This window comes from Oncorhynchus mykiss, chromosome 1 (assembly GCF_013265735.2).
Source record: "Oncorhynchus mykiss isolate Arlee chromosome 1, USDA_OmykA_1.1, whole genome shotgun sequence".
Classification (NCBI taxonomy): Eukaryota; Metazoa; Chordata; class Actinopteri; order Salmoniformes; family Salmonidae; genus Oncorhynchus; species Oncorhynchus mykiss.
In genome coordinates this window covers 85,788,885-85,803,083 of record NC_048565.1, presented here as the reverse complement: position 1 = coordinate 85,803,083, position 14,199 = coordinate 85,788,885, and the positions used below count along the sequence as shown (strand labels likewise).

General features: G+C 45.4%; 1 protein-coding gene across 3 annotated transcripts in view; it reads right to left on the bottom strand.

Moving 5' to 3' along the window:
- Positions 1-14,199, bottom strand: part of LOC110514631 (lysosomal cobalamin transport escort protein LMBD1) — a 221,406-nt gene that overhangs the window by 59,925 nt on the left and 147,282 nt on the right. For all 3 annotated transcript variants that reach the window (XM_036987666.1, XM_036987670.1, XM_036987674.1), the window contains 2 exons: positions 8,494-8,558; positions 6,865-6,967 (listed from right to left, as the gene is read on the bottom strand). In XM_036987666.1, coding sequence (XP_036843561.1) covers positions 6,865-6,967; positions 8,494-8,558 — 168 coding nt within the window. The remainder of the gene's footprint in view (positions 1-6,864; positions 6,968-8,493; positions 8,559-14,199) is intronic.

Below are 14,199 nucleotides of genomic sequence, written 5' to 3'. Positions count from 1 at the left end.
TGTCCTGGTAGTAGTCTACTATACTGTAACACTCTGTCCTGGTAGTAGTCTACTATACTGTAACACTCTGTCCTGGTAGTATTCTACTATACTGTAACACTCTGTCCTGGTAGTAGTCTGCTATACTGTAATACTCTGTCCTGGTAGTAAGTAGTCTGCTATACTGTAACACTCTGTCCTGGTAGTAGTCTGCTATACTGTAACACTCTGTCCTGGTAGTAGTCTGCTATACTGTAACACTCTGTCCTGGTAGTAGTCTGCTATACTGTAATACTCTGTCCTGGTAGTAAGTAGTCTGCTATACTGTAATACTCTGTCCTGGTAGTAAGTAGTCTGCTATACTGTAACACTCTGTCCTGGCAGTAGTCTGCTATACTGTAACACTCTGTCCTGGTAGTAGTCTGCTATACTGTAACACTCTGTCCTGGTAGTAGTCTGCTATACTGTAACACTCTGTCCTGGTAGTAGTCTACTATACTGTAACACTCTGTCCTGGTAGTAGTCTGCTATACTGTAACACTCTGTCCTGGTAGTAGTCTGCTATACTGTAACACTCTGTCCTGGTAGTAGTCTGCTATACTGTAACACTCTGTCCTGGTAGTAGTCTGCTATACTGTAATACTCTGTCCTGGTAGTAAGTAGTCTGCTATACTGTAATACTCTGTCCTGGTAGTAAGTAGTCTGCTATACTGTAACACTCTGTCCTGGTAGTAGTCTGCTATACTGTAACACTCTGTCCTGGTAGTAGTCTGCTATACTGTAACACTCTGTCCTGGTAGTAGTCTGCTATACTGTAACACTCTGTCCTGGTAGTAGTCTACTATACTGTAACACTCTGTCCTGGTAGTAGTCTGCTATACTGTAACACTCTGTCCTGGTAGTAGTCTGCTATACTGTAACACTCTGTCCTGGTAGCAGTCTGCTGGTCTGTAACACTCTGTCCTGGTAGTAGTCTGCTATACTGTAACACTCTGTCCTGGTAGTAGTCTGCTATACTGTAACACTCTGTCCTGGTAGTAGTCTGCTATACTGTAACACTCTGTCCTGGTAGTAGTCTACTATACTGTAACACTCTGTCCTGGTAGTAGTCTGCTATACTGTAACACTCTGTCCTGGTAGTAGTCTGCTATACTGTAACACTCTGTCCTGGTAGTAGTCTGCTATACTGTAACACTCTGTCCTGGTAGTAGTCTACTATACTGTAACACTCTGTCCTGGTAGTAGTCTGCTATACTGTAACACTCTGTCCTGGTAGTAGTCTGCTATACTGTAACACTCTGTCCTGGTAGTAGTCTGCTATACTGTAATACTCTGTCCTGGTAGTAAGTAGTCTGCTATACTGTAACACTCTGTCCTGGTAGTAGTCTGCTATACTGTAACACTCTGTCCTGGTAGTAGTCTGCTATACTGTAACACTCTGTCCTGGTAGTAGTCTACTATACTGTAACACTCTGTCCTGGTAGTAGTCTGCTATACTGTAACACTCTGTCCTGGTAGTAGTCTGCTATACTGTAACACTCTGTCCTGGTAGCAGTCTACTATACTGTAACACTCTGTCCTGGTAGTAGTCTGCTATACTGTAATACTCTGTCCTGGTAGTAAGTAGTCTGCTATACTGTAACACTCTGTCCTGGTAGTAGTCTGCTATACTGTAACACTCTGTCCTGGTAGTAGTCTGCTATACTGTAATACTCTGTCCTGGTAGTAAGTAGTCTGCTATACTGTAACACTCTGTCCTGGTAGTAGTCTGCTATACTGTAACACTCTGTCCTGGTAGTAGTCTGCTATACTGTAACACTCTGTCCTGGTAGTAGTCTGCTATACTGTAACACTCTGTCCTGGTAGTAGTCTGCTATACTGTAACACTCTGTCCTGGTAGTAGTCTGCTATACTGTAATACTCTGTCCTGGTAGTAAGTAGTCTGCTATACTGTAACACTCTGTCCTGGTAGTAGTCTGCTATACTGTAACACTCTGTCCTGGTAGTAGTCTGCTATACTGTAATACTCTGTCCTGGTAGTAGTCTACTATACTGTAACGCTCTGTCCTGGTAGTAGTCTACTATACTGGAACACTCTGTCCTGGTAGTAGTCTACTATACTGTAACACTCTGTCCTGGTAGTATTCTACTATACTGTAACACTCTGTCCTGGTAGTAGTCTGCTATACTGTAATACTCTGTCCTGGTAGTAAGTAGTCTGCTATACTGTAACACTCTGTCCTGGTAGTAGTCTGCTATACTGTAACACTCTGTCCTGGTAGTAGACTGCTATACTGTAACACTCTGTCCTGGTAGTAGTCTGCTATACTGTAATACTCTGTCCTGGTAGTAAGTAGTCTGCTATACTGTAATACTCTGTCCTGGTAGTAAGTAGTCTGCTATACTGTAACACTCTGTCCTGGCAGTAGTCTGCTATACTGTAACACTCTGTCCTGGTAGTAGTCTGCTATACTGTAACACTCTGTCCTGGTAGTAGTCTGCTATACTGTAACACTCTGTCCTGGTAGTAGTCTACTATACTGTAACACTCTGTCCTGGTAGTAGTCTGCTATACTGTAACACTCTGTCCTGGTAGTAGTCTGCTATACTGTAACACTCTGTCCTGGTAGTAGTCTGCTATACTGTAACACTCTGTCCTGGTAGTAGTCTGCTATACTGTAATACTCTGTCCTGGTAGTAAGTAGTCTGCTATACTGTAATACTCTGTCCTGGTAGTAAGTAGTCTGCTATACTGTAACACTCTGTCCTGGTAGTAGTCTGCTATACTGTAACACTCTGTCCTGGTAGTAGTCTGCTATACTGTAACACTCTGTCCTGGTAGTAGTCTGCTATACTGTAACACTCTGTCCTGGTAGTAGTCTACTATACTGTAACACTCTGTCCTGGTAGTAGTCTGCTATACTGTAACACTCTGTCCTGGTAGTAGTCTGCTATACTGTAACACTCTGTCCTGGTAGCAGTCTGCTGGTCTGTAACACTCTGTCCTGGTAGTAGTCTGCTATACTGTAACACTCTGTCCTGGTAGTAGTCTGCTATACTGTAACACTCTGTCCTGGTAGTAGTCTGCTATACTGTAACACTCTGTCCTGGTAGTAGTCTACTATACTGTAACACTCTGTCCTGGTAGTAGTCTGCTATACTGTAACACTCTGTCCTGGTAGTAGTCTGCTATACTGTAACACTCTGTCCTGGTAGTAGTCTGCTATACTGTAACACTCTGTCCTGGTAGTAGTCTACTATACTGTAACACTCTGTCCTGGTAGTAGTCTGCTATACTGTAACACTCTGTCCTGGTAGTAGTCTGCTATACTGTAACACTCTGTCCTGGCCCATTAATCCTCAAAGGTGTAGTCAAGACAATGGAGAGTGTTGAAATGCGAGGTGTGTATGTGTGTCATGTGGTGTTTCTCCAAACGTATACTACCGGGCTCCGAGCACGCAAATTGGAGCATGGGACGGTCAGAGTAGGAGTCCAAATCAAAGTATGTGAAACAGAGCACGGAGGGCACTTCTCTGATGAGTACTCCGTTTGTACATATTTTGAAGCATCCATCCATGCAAGCTTCAACGGAGAGTATGCAAAGAAACCACGTAGAAAATTACTCCATTTTTTTTTTTTAAATCAATGGCAAAATAAACTCAGACTTTGGACTGTAACATTTCCTTTTCACATCTCATATGTTGCCTGAATACAATATCTTATCTTGGTACGTTAATAAATACATGACGTGTTAATTTTGTAATGTTTCCCTGCCTACAATACCCACTGTAGTGTGCATAGGTCGCAAGCCTAAGTCAATAGGGCTAACTAGCTACTAGTACTGTTAGCTACCCACGAAAAATTGGCATTTACCATGCATAGGGGGAGTGCTGCTCAGCGTGAGGTAATACAGTAGGGGGAGTGCTGCTCAGCGTGAGGTAATACAGTAGGGGGAGTGCTGCTCAGCGTGAGGTAATACAGTAGGGGGAGTGCTGCTGAGCGTGAGGTAATACAGTAGGGGGAGTGCTGCTCAGTGTGAGGTAATACAGTAGAGGGAGTGCTGCTCAGCGTGAGGTAATACAGTAGGGGGAGTGCTGCTCAGCGTGAGGTAATACAGTAGGGGGAGTGCTGCTCAGTGTGAGGTAATACAGTAGGGGGAGTGCTGCTCGGCGTGAGGTAATACAGTAGGGGTAGTGCTGCTCAGCGTGAGGTAATACAGTACGGGGAGTGCTGCTCAGCGTGAGGTAATACAGTAGGGGGAGTGCTGCTCAGCGTGAGGTAATACAGTAGGGGGAGTGCTGCTCAGCGTGAGGTAATACAGTAGGGGTAGTGCTGCTCAGTGTGAGGTAATACAGTAGGGGGAGTGCTGCTCAGCGTGAGGTAATACAGCAGGGGTAGTGCTGCTCAGCGTGAGGTAATACAGTAGGGGGAGTGCTGCTCAGCATGAGGTAATACAGAAGGGAGAGTGCTGCTCAGCGTGAGGTAATACAGTAGGGGGAGTGCTGCTCAGCTTGAGGTAATACAGTAGGGGGAGTGCTGCTCAGTGTGAGGTAATACAGTAGGGGGAGAGCTGCTCAGTGTGAGGTAATACAGTAGAGGGAGTGCTGCTCAGTGTGAGGTAATACAGTAGGGAGAGTGCTGCTCGGCTTGAGGTAATACAGTAGGGGGAGTGCTGCTCGGCGTGAGATAATACAGTAGGGGGAGTGCTGCTCAGCGTGAGGTAATACAGTAGGGGTAGTGCTGCTCAGCGTGAGGTAATACAGTAGGGGGAGTGCAGCTCAGTGTGAGGTAATACAGTAGGGGGAGTGCTGCTCAGCGTGAGGTAATACAGTAGGGGGAGTGCTGCTCAGCGTGAGGTAATACAGTAGGGGGAGTGCAGCTCAGTGTGAGGTAATACAGTAGGGGGAGTGCTGCTCAGCGTGAGGTAATACAGTAGGGGGAGTGCTGCTCAGTGTGAGGTAATACAGTAGGGGGAGTGCTGCTCAGCGTGAGGTAATACAGTAGGGGGAGTGCTGCTCAGCATGAGGTAATACAGTAGGGGTAGTGCTGCTCAGCATGAGGTAATAGAGTAGGGAGAGTGCTGCTCAGCGTGAGGTAATACAGTAGGGGGAGTGATGCTCAGCGTGAGGTAATACAGTAGGGGGAGTGCTGCTCAGCGTGAGGTAATACAGTAGGGGGAGTGCTGCTCAGCGTGACGTAATACAGTAGGGGGAGTGCTGCTCAGCGTGAGGTAATACAGTAGGGGGAGTGTTGCTCAGCGTGAGGTAATACAGTAGGGGGAGTGCTGCTCAGCGTGAGGTAATACAGTAGGGGGAGTGCTGCTCAGCGTGAGGTAATACAGTAGGGAGAGTGCTGCTCAGCGTGAGGTAATACAGTAGGGGGAGTGCTGCTCGGCGTGAGGTAATACAGTAGGGGGAGTGCTGCTCGGCGTGAGGTAATACAGTAGGGGGAGTGCTGCTCAGCGTGAGGTAATACAGTAGGGGGAGTGCTGCTCAGCGTGAGGTAATACAGTAGGGAGAGTGCTGCTCAGCGTGAGGTAATACAGTAGGGGGAGTGCTGCTCGGCGTGAGGTAATACAGTAGGGGGAGTGCTGCTCGGCGTGAGGTAATACAGTAGGGGGAGTGCTGCTCGGCGTGAGGTAATACAGTAGGGGGGTGCTGCTCAGTGTGAGGTAATACAGTAGGGGGAGTGCTGCTCAGCGTGAGGTAATACAGGAACGTACTCAAGAGAACGTCTTCAGAGAATGCACTCAGAGCATGAAAGTATGGAGCTTGGTAGTATACATATTGAGAAACTGTAGGTGTGTGTGTGTGTGTGTCTAGCTGTGTGTTCGCTTCAGTGGGTCGCTCAAAAAATAATATATTTAAAAGTATTTGAAAACCCTTTGAAAGTCATGCTGAGGGAAAAGGACTGTCCAATAAGTTGCTTTGGCTGCACGACACTGTGGAGGAAATGTTAATGCCTGGCACTTTGGCAGCTTTACACTCATAACTCCGACTGGGCTTGACATGCATTTTAAATAGTAGGATACACTGTGACCTTTACAATTCCCATCATCATATCCTCCTACAAGCCAATCAGGGCCTGGATGAACTCAAATAGCAGCCTATGTTCTATATAATGTCAACAACTCTCTCTCTATCTCTCAAAAGTAGTGCGCTGTGTAGGGATTAGGAACCCAGGGTTTTGGTCATTCACATCACAGAGAAGACATTATGAATCCTCCAGTAATGTGGTGGTGATTATTCTCCTTCACCATGGGTCCTAGGGGAATAATATATTGTAATTAAAGTATCCTACTCTAATTGCAGAAATCAACGGCCAGGACTTCTCTCTGCCTGTGTCCCAAAATGGCACCTTATTCCATATATAGTGCACTACTTTTAACCTGGGCCCATAGGGATCTTGTCAAAAGTAGTGCACTATATAGGGAATGGAGTGCCATTTGGGACCCATTCTTTCTCTAGTACTTCTTGATCTAATTAGCTGATTTGACAACGATGACGAAGGGTGGCAATGGAACGATTATATACCAAGGCACCGGAACACTTACCATTCCACTACTAACATCAAATTAAAGTAAACTACATTGAACTACTCATTTAAATCTCTACCGAGCAACTTACCATTCCACACTTCTGATAAAGTAATATCTAAAAGTTAAAAATTATGAACATTATCCCACTGTGGCCAACGGCATGGAACATTATCCCACTTTAAGGAAAGAGGGCTTCAGTATACTCCCAGGCTGTGCGCAGACACACATGGTATACACATATACACACACAAACACTTAACTGTTTTGTCATTTAGCAGACGTTCTTATTCAGAGCGACTTACAGTAAGTGCATTCATCTACACACAGACACACAAACAGTACTCACAGGCTGTAGAGTCAGCAGGAGTTCATTCAGAGGGTTGGTCAGGTTGGTGCCAAACACCATGAAGCCAGAACTGATGCCAGCAGAGTGAAGAGCTTTGTCCAAACTGCAGAACAGAACAGACTAGTTTAGTTCTCTTCCAAGGAAATGATTGTTCACAGGAGGGTACATTCACAGACAAACTATTTCACATGAGTTTAACAGCACGTTACTATAACAGACACAAACTATTTCACATTAGTTTAACAGCACGTTACTATAACAGACACAAACTATTTCACATGAGTCTAACAGCACGTTACTATAACAGACACAAACTATTTCACATGAGTTTAACAGCACGTTACTATAACAGACACAAACTATTTCACATGAGTCTAAAAGCACGTTACTATAACAGACAAACTATTTCACATGAGTCTAAAAGCACGTTACTATAACAGACACAAACTATTTCACATGAGTCTAAAAGCACGTTACTATAACAGACACAAACTATTTCACATGAGTCTAAAAGCACGTTACTATAACAGACACAAACTATTTCACATGAGTTTAACAGCACGTTACTATAACAGACAAACTATTTCACATGAGTTTAACAGCACGTTACTATAACAGACACAAACTATTTCACATGAGTTTAACCATGCATCATAAATCCATTTGAACTTTTATCAGATATGAGATATGACAGCACACTGAAACTGTACTGGCTACACTATCTACAATCACACTGTCAGGACCCTGCAACTTCTCAGGCTACACTATCTACAATCACACTGTCAGGACCCTGCAACTTCTCAGGCTACACTAACTACAATCACACTGTCAGGACCCTGCAACTTCTCAGGCTACACTAACTACAATCACACTGTCAGGACCCTGCAACTTCTCAGGCTACACTAACTACAATCACACTGTCAGGACCCTGCAACTTCTCAGGCTACACTAACTACAATCACACTGTCAGGACCCTGCAACTTCTCAGGCTACACTAACTTCAATCACACTGTCAGGACCCTGCAACTTCTCAGGCTACACTAACTACAATCACAATGAAAGGACCCTGCAACTTCTCTGGCTACACTAACTACACTAACTACAATCACACTGTCAGGACCCTGCAACTTCTCTGGCTACACTAACTACAATCACAATGAAAGGACCCTGCAACTTCTCTGGCTACACTAACTACACTAACTACACTAACTACAATCACACTGTCAGGACCCTGCAACTTCTCAGGCTACACTAACTACAATCACACTGTCAGGACCCTGCAACTTCTCAGGCTACACTAACTACAATCACACTGTCAGGACCCTGCAACTTCTCAGGCTACACTAACTACAATCACACTGTCAGGACCCTGCAACTTCTCAGGCTACACTAACTACAATCACACTGTCAGGACCCTGCAACTTCTCAGGCTACACTAAGTACAGTTACTAGAGTTGACGTTTGACTCATGAGTCTTAGTAACAACACTGTCTGTGCGACGTGGGCCTGTACTATCTATACTAACTATTTCTATCGTACCCAGAAACAGTAATACTTCAGTGTTGTAGTAAATAAGAGTGACTGCATTACATATTTTATGGCAGGTTAGGTGTACAGGAGTCTACTTACTTTGAAATGAACAGAGCAACAACAAACAGCAGAGCGAACAGGATGAAGAAAATTCCCAGCAGAATCTGGAGAGAGAGAGAGAGAGAGAGAGAGAGAGAGAGAGAGAGAGAGAGAGAGAGAGAGAGAGGGAGAGAGAGAGGGGGAGGGAGAGAAAGGGAGGAGGGAGGGGGAATAGGGAGAGAAAGAGAGGAGAGAGAGAGGAGGAGAGGAAGGAGAGGAAGGAGAGGAAGGAGAGGGAGAGAGAGAGAGAGAGGGGGAGGGAGAGAAAGGGAGGAGGGAGGGGGAATAGGGAGAGAAAGAGAGAGAGAGAGAGAGGAGGAATAGGGAGAGAAAGAGAGGAAGGAGAGGGAGAGAGAGAGGAGGGAGGGAGAGAGAGAGAGAGAGAGGGGGAGGGAGAGAAAGGGAGGGAGAGAAAGGGAGGAGGGAGGGGGAATAGGGAGAGAAAGAGAGGAGGGAGAGAGAGGAGGGAGAGGGAATAGGGAGAGAAAGAGAGGAGGGAGAGAGAGGAGGGAGAGGGAGAGAGAGGAGGGAGAGGGAGAGAAAGAAAGGAGAAAGAGACAAAGAAAGAACGAAAAGGCGAGAGAAAGAGAGAAGATAAAAGAGATGTTATGTTGTTGAAGGCATCAGTCACAAGGGAAGTGTTCGGTATTAATATCCTCCATGCTGTAGACTACATGCAGAGGGGACTGAAACGTGTTAGAATGGCAACTCATGAGCCTTCAGACTTTAACCTAAAGGTCATGTCATTTGTCAAAGCATGGCCATATGGACTGGCCGGGCACAGAGCGCGGTCTGCTACTGCTGCCAAAGGTGACAGGGAGGCGAAACAGAGGCCCAGACCTCTGTTGACTGTGTGTGTGTGTGTGTGTGTGTGTGTCTGTGAGAGTGTGTGTGTGTGTGTCTGTGAGTGTGTGTCTGTGAGTGTGTGTGTGTCTGTGTGTGTGTGTGTGTGTGTGTCTGTGTGTGTGAGTGTCTCTGTGTGTGTGTGTGTGTGTGTGTGTGTGTGTGTCTGTCTGTCTGCTTGCCAGCCTTCCAGTGGCCCTTCTGGCCTCAGGTCAGCAAAAAATGTCACTTACCAAATTTGGCCACCAGGGGAAAAAATACAGTCAAACACATGTACACACATATGCCAGATACAGGCACTCCACAACACACACACACACACCAAACACACGCGCACACAGACACAAACACCATGACATTGCTGAACCCAATCACATCTGACAGCCTGTGTTAATCTTCTGGGTCTAACTGTGTCTCCTTCAGAAAATGCTGTCTCTCTGTGAACAACATGTAGTATCCCTGTAATAACCACGGCTGTGTCCCACATGTAGTATCCCTGTAATAACCACGGCTGTGTCCCACATGTAGTATCCCTGTAATAACCACGACTGTGTCCCACATGTAGTATCCCTGTAATAACCACGGCTGTGTCCCACATGTAGTATCCCTGTAATAACCACGGCTGTGTCCCACATGTAGTATCCCTGTAATAACCACGGCTGTGTCCCACATGTGGTATCCCTGTAATAACCACGGCTGTGTCCCACATGTAGTATCCCTGTCATAACCACGGCTGTGTCCCACATGTAGGGTTGCAAAGGGTTGGAAACCTTCCGGGACATGTTCCATGGGAAGTCAAGCCTGGGAATTTTGCTCAAGATCATCCCAAAAAAAAGTTAGCTTATAACAGTGAACCTTTTTTATTGGGATACACATAAGGCAATTCTAGGTCTTCTGGCATATTTTGGTTAAACTATCCCCAATTCAATGGAGTTGCAACCCTCTACATGCACAGTGCATTCTGCCATCACATGTACAGCTGACTCTCAAGATCTTGCAAACTAATGAGATGGTATTGAGCTGTCTGAGCCAAGGACTACATGCTTTCTGGTAAGTTTTGATTACAATACTGGGTGGGGTGAATATATTTTCTATTACATAAATCATTTTTTTGTTAACTAGTAAATAGTAGCCTACAGCAAAGTGTGTTTAAATAATTTCTATCTTGTTAACAATTTCTGTTAGTTTTTTCTACCATGCGGGTTTTAGCGTGTTTGAGCCTGCTAACTGAGTATCAATTCACCTGTTTCCATACTTTTCATTTTAAACGTATCTTATCTTACTAAGGAGCTGTTTAATCTAACTGATTAACTATTTATCTGTACATGGAATTGTATTATTGATTTTTTTACACATTTGTTTCTAATCTTTACAGGAAAATGCCACGGAAACTGTCAGATGTTTAGAGACATTTCACTGCAGCAAATGTAGAAGGAAAAGCTGTGTTCATTTGCAAATACTGTGCCAGATCATATGTGAAGAATGCAACAAAGATGCAGAATCATCTGGCCAAGTGCATAAAGTTCCCTCAGCGTTCACAACAAGCAACCTCTGACAGAAGTCCTTCTACTTGTATTCGATATCAACAGCTCATGGTCCTCCTAGAATCAGATGTTTTTTGACTCAATGGAGGAATGTAGTCAGAGAAATGCTGATGAACGTCTTGCTCGAACTGGTTCACCTCTGACGCTCACAGGCAATGTGTATTGGAAGAGATTTCTGAATGTTCCTCACCCAGCATACACCCCTCCAACCAGACATGCTTTATCAGTCTGTGTGTGTGTGTCTGTCTGTGTGTGTGCACGTTCAGGCTGCCCTTCCGTTTTCTCAATATATATTGATTGGCAGGGTATTGAAGAGAGATGGCCCTCGCCTATCATTTTTTAATAGAGAGAAAGAAAGAGTGAGAGGTGCCTCCATCCCCTCTGTGATAATGACCAGACAGTATGTGTAGAGATGGCTCGGTCAGAGGGTTCATCTGTCTGGATCAGTCATGTAGTCTTTCGTCTGCCTGGATTGCCAGATGGGTGGGGATCGCCATTTTGGGACAAGTGAAATAGTTCCATTGTGCCAGACAAGTTCAATCAAGCACAGATAAAGCATTTTAAATGATTTTAAATAGTATTTGAAGCAAGATCTGCTCTGCACTGGGAGAAGGGCTTTGTCTGTATCAGACAGGAGATGGTACGGGAGGCTGCTGTATGATGTTGTTATACCGTTCTCTCTCTGTCTGTCTGTGTCTGTGTCTGTGTGTGTGTGTGTGTGTGTGTGTGTGTGTGTGTGTGTGTGTAAACCCCACCACAAGGCCTTTGGTACAGCACAGAGGAGCAGACTAAACCCCACTACAAGGCCTTTGGTACAGCACAGAGGAGCAGACTAAACCCCATTACAAGGCCTTTGGCCCGGCACAGAGGAGCAGACTAAACCCCACTACAAGGCCTTTGGTCCAGCACAGAGGAGCAGACTAAACCCCATTACAAGGCCTTTGGCCCGGCACAGAGGACTAGACTAAACCCCACTACAAGGCCTTTGGCCCGGCACAGAGGAGCAGACTAAACCCCACCACAAGGCCTTTGGCCCGGCACAGAGGACTAGACTAAACCCCACCACAAGGCCTTTGGCCCAGCACAGAGGAGCAGACTGAACCCCACTACAAGGCCTTTGGCCCGGCACAGAGGAGCAGACTGAACCCCACTACAAGGCCTTTGGCCCGGCACAGAGGAGCAGACTAAACCCCACCACAAGGCCTTTGGTCCGGTACAGAGGAGCAGACTAAACCCCACCACAAGGCCTTTGGCCCGGCACAGAGGAGCAGACTAAACCCCACTACAAGGCCTTTGGTCCGGTACAGAGGAGCAGACTAAACCCCACCCACCACAAGGCCTTTGGCCCGGCACAGAGAAGCAGACTAAACCCCACTACAAGGCCTTTCGCCAGGCACAGAGGAGCAGACTAAACCCCGGCACAGAGGAGCAGACTAAACCCCACCACAAGGCCTTTGGCCCGGCACAGAGGAGCAACAGTAATTCTACAAGCTGAGCTGTGTTGCAGTGTTGACAGCAGCCTCTGAGACACACTTCAAGGCTGTCATTGTGTTCCACTTTACATAGTGTTCTATCGGTGTGATGCCACATCTTCCAGGGAACGTTAGCTGCCAGGCAACACAATGTTAGTTACAGGAAGGTAGGCCAACAAATTACATTATTTAAGTAGGTTTATAAAGACAATATATGTATAGATAGTTTAAGTTTATACATCTGTAACAAACAGTGATTGTTATTTTGGATCTGCAAAATAGCGAGCTTGTGTTACCGAATAGTGTAGGCATAAATGCTGAATTGTGCGCCATGGAACAAAGACATCTCCGGTATCTAGACTGAGGCTGTATTGAGGCTATGTATCTGAGCATGGACTGGGGCCATCTATTAAACGTTAATGATCACTGCAACAGCCCCACACATGCAGAGACAGCAGACTACCTGGAGCAAGGAGAAGTGGTCCCTGTTCTCCATTCACACACACACACACACACACAGAGACAGAGACAGCAGACTACCTGGAGCAAGGAGTAGTGGTCCCTGTTCTCCATTCACACACACACACACACACACAGAGACAGAGACAGCAGACTACCTGGAGCAAGGAGAAGTGGTCCCTGTTCTCCATTCACACACACACACACACACACACAGAGACAGAGACAGCAGACTACCTGGAGCAAGGAGAAGTGGTCCATGCTCTCCATTCACCTCGACAGACAGACAGACAGACAGACAGACAGACAGACAGACAGACAGACAGACAGACAGACAGACAGACAGACAGACAGACAGCCTGGGTGGCTGAATAACACATCCTGGAGCATTTATCTGCCTTTCTGATACACCAAGATTATACCAAGAAGCTCTGTTTCTGTCCAAGATCACCCACCAACATCATACAGACAGGTACGGTATGGACTGGCTGGTGGGCAGACATGAGCTGGTGTGAAGGTAAATGTTATTGTCTGAGGTGAAGTTACATGGTTATCAGCTAAGCTAATTAACTAATTATCAACCAATTAGTGAATTAGGCCTCATTAAAGTCTCTCTAGGCTCATTAGGGAAGCAGATGACAACATGCAATACAAAATGCAATACAAAAACATCAATATTAATTCATCAGATTGAGTTCACTACGGTCACTCACAAACACGCCTGTCTGTCAATCATCCAAATGTATTTATGAAGCCATTTTAACACCAATACTGGTTACGTAATGTGACCGACACACAGACAGACACTAAGGCATTAAAGCAACCACAGCAGAAGCGTGTGCAGGGCTCTACGCTGGCCTTTTTAACAAGGAGCACGTGTGTGACTGAATTGAAAAATGGAAGCGCACACAAATACATTTAGGAGCACAATAAAAAAGATGAGGTAATAAAGCCAGAATCTTTCATTTTTCTAGGCGCACTGGTGCTCCTAAATAACATGTCCAGGGTACACAGCAAAATATTTAAGAGCATATGCAAGTAAAATGGTTGCACTGTAGAGCCCTGCTGTGTGAGAGAAACAGAGAAATACCGGTAGGTAACTCTGCTCCGGAAGGATCCCTGCCCGGCACTTGGTGCTCCCAAAGAGCAAGAAGTATAATCTAACACGTCTAGGTGTAATATAATCTAACACGTCTAGGTGTAATATAATCTAACACGTATAGGTGTAATATAATCTAACACGTCTAGGTGTAATATAATCTAACACGTCTAGGTGTGATATAATCTAACACGTCTAGGTGTAATATAATCTAACACGTCTAGGTGTAATATAATCTAACACGTCTAGGTGTAATATAATCTAACACGTCTAGGTGTAATATAATCTA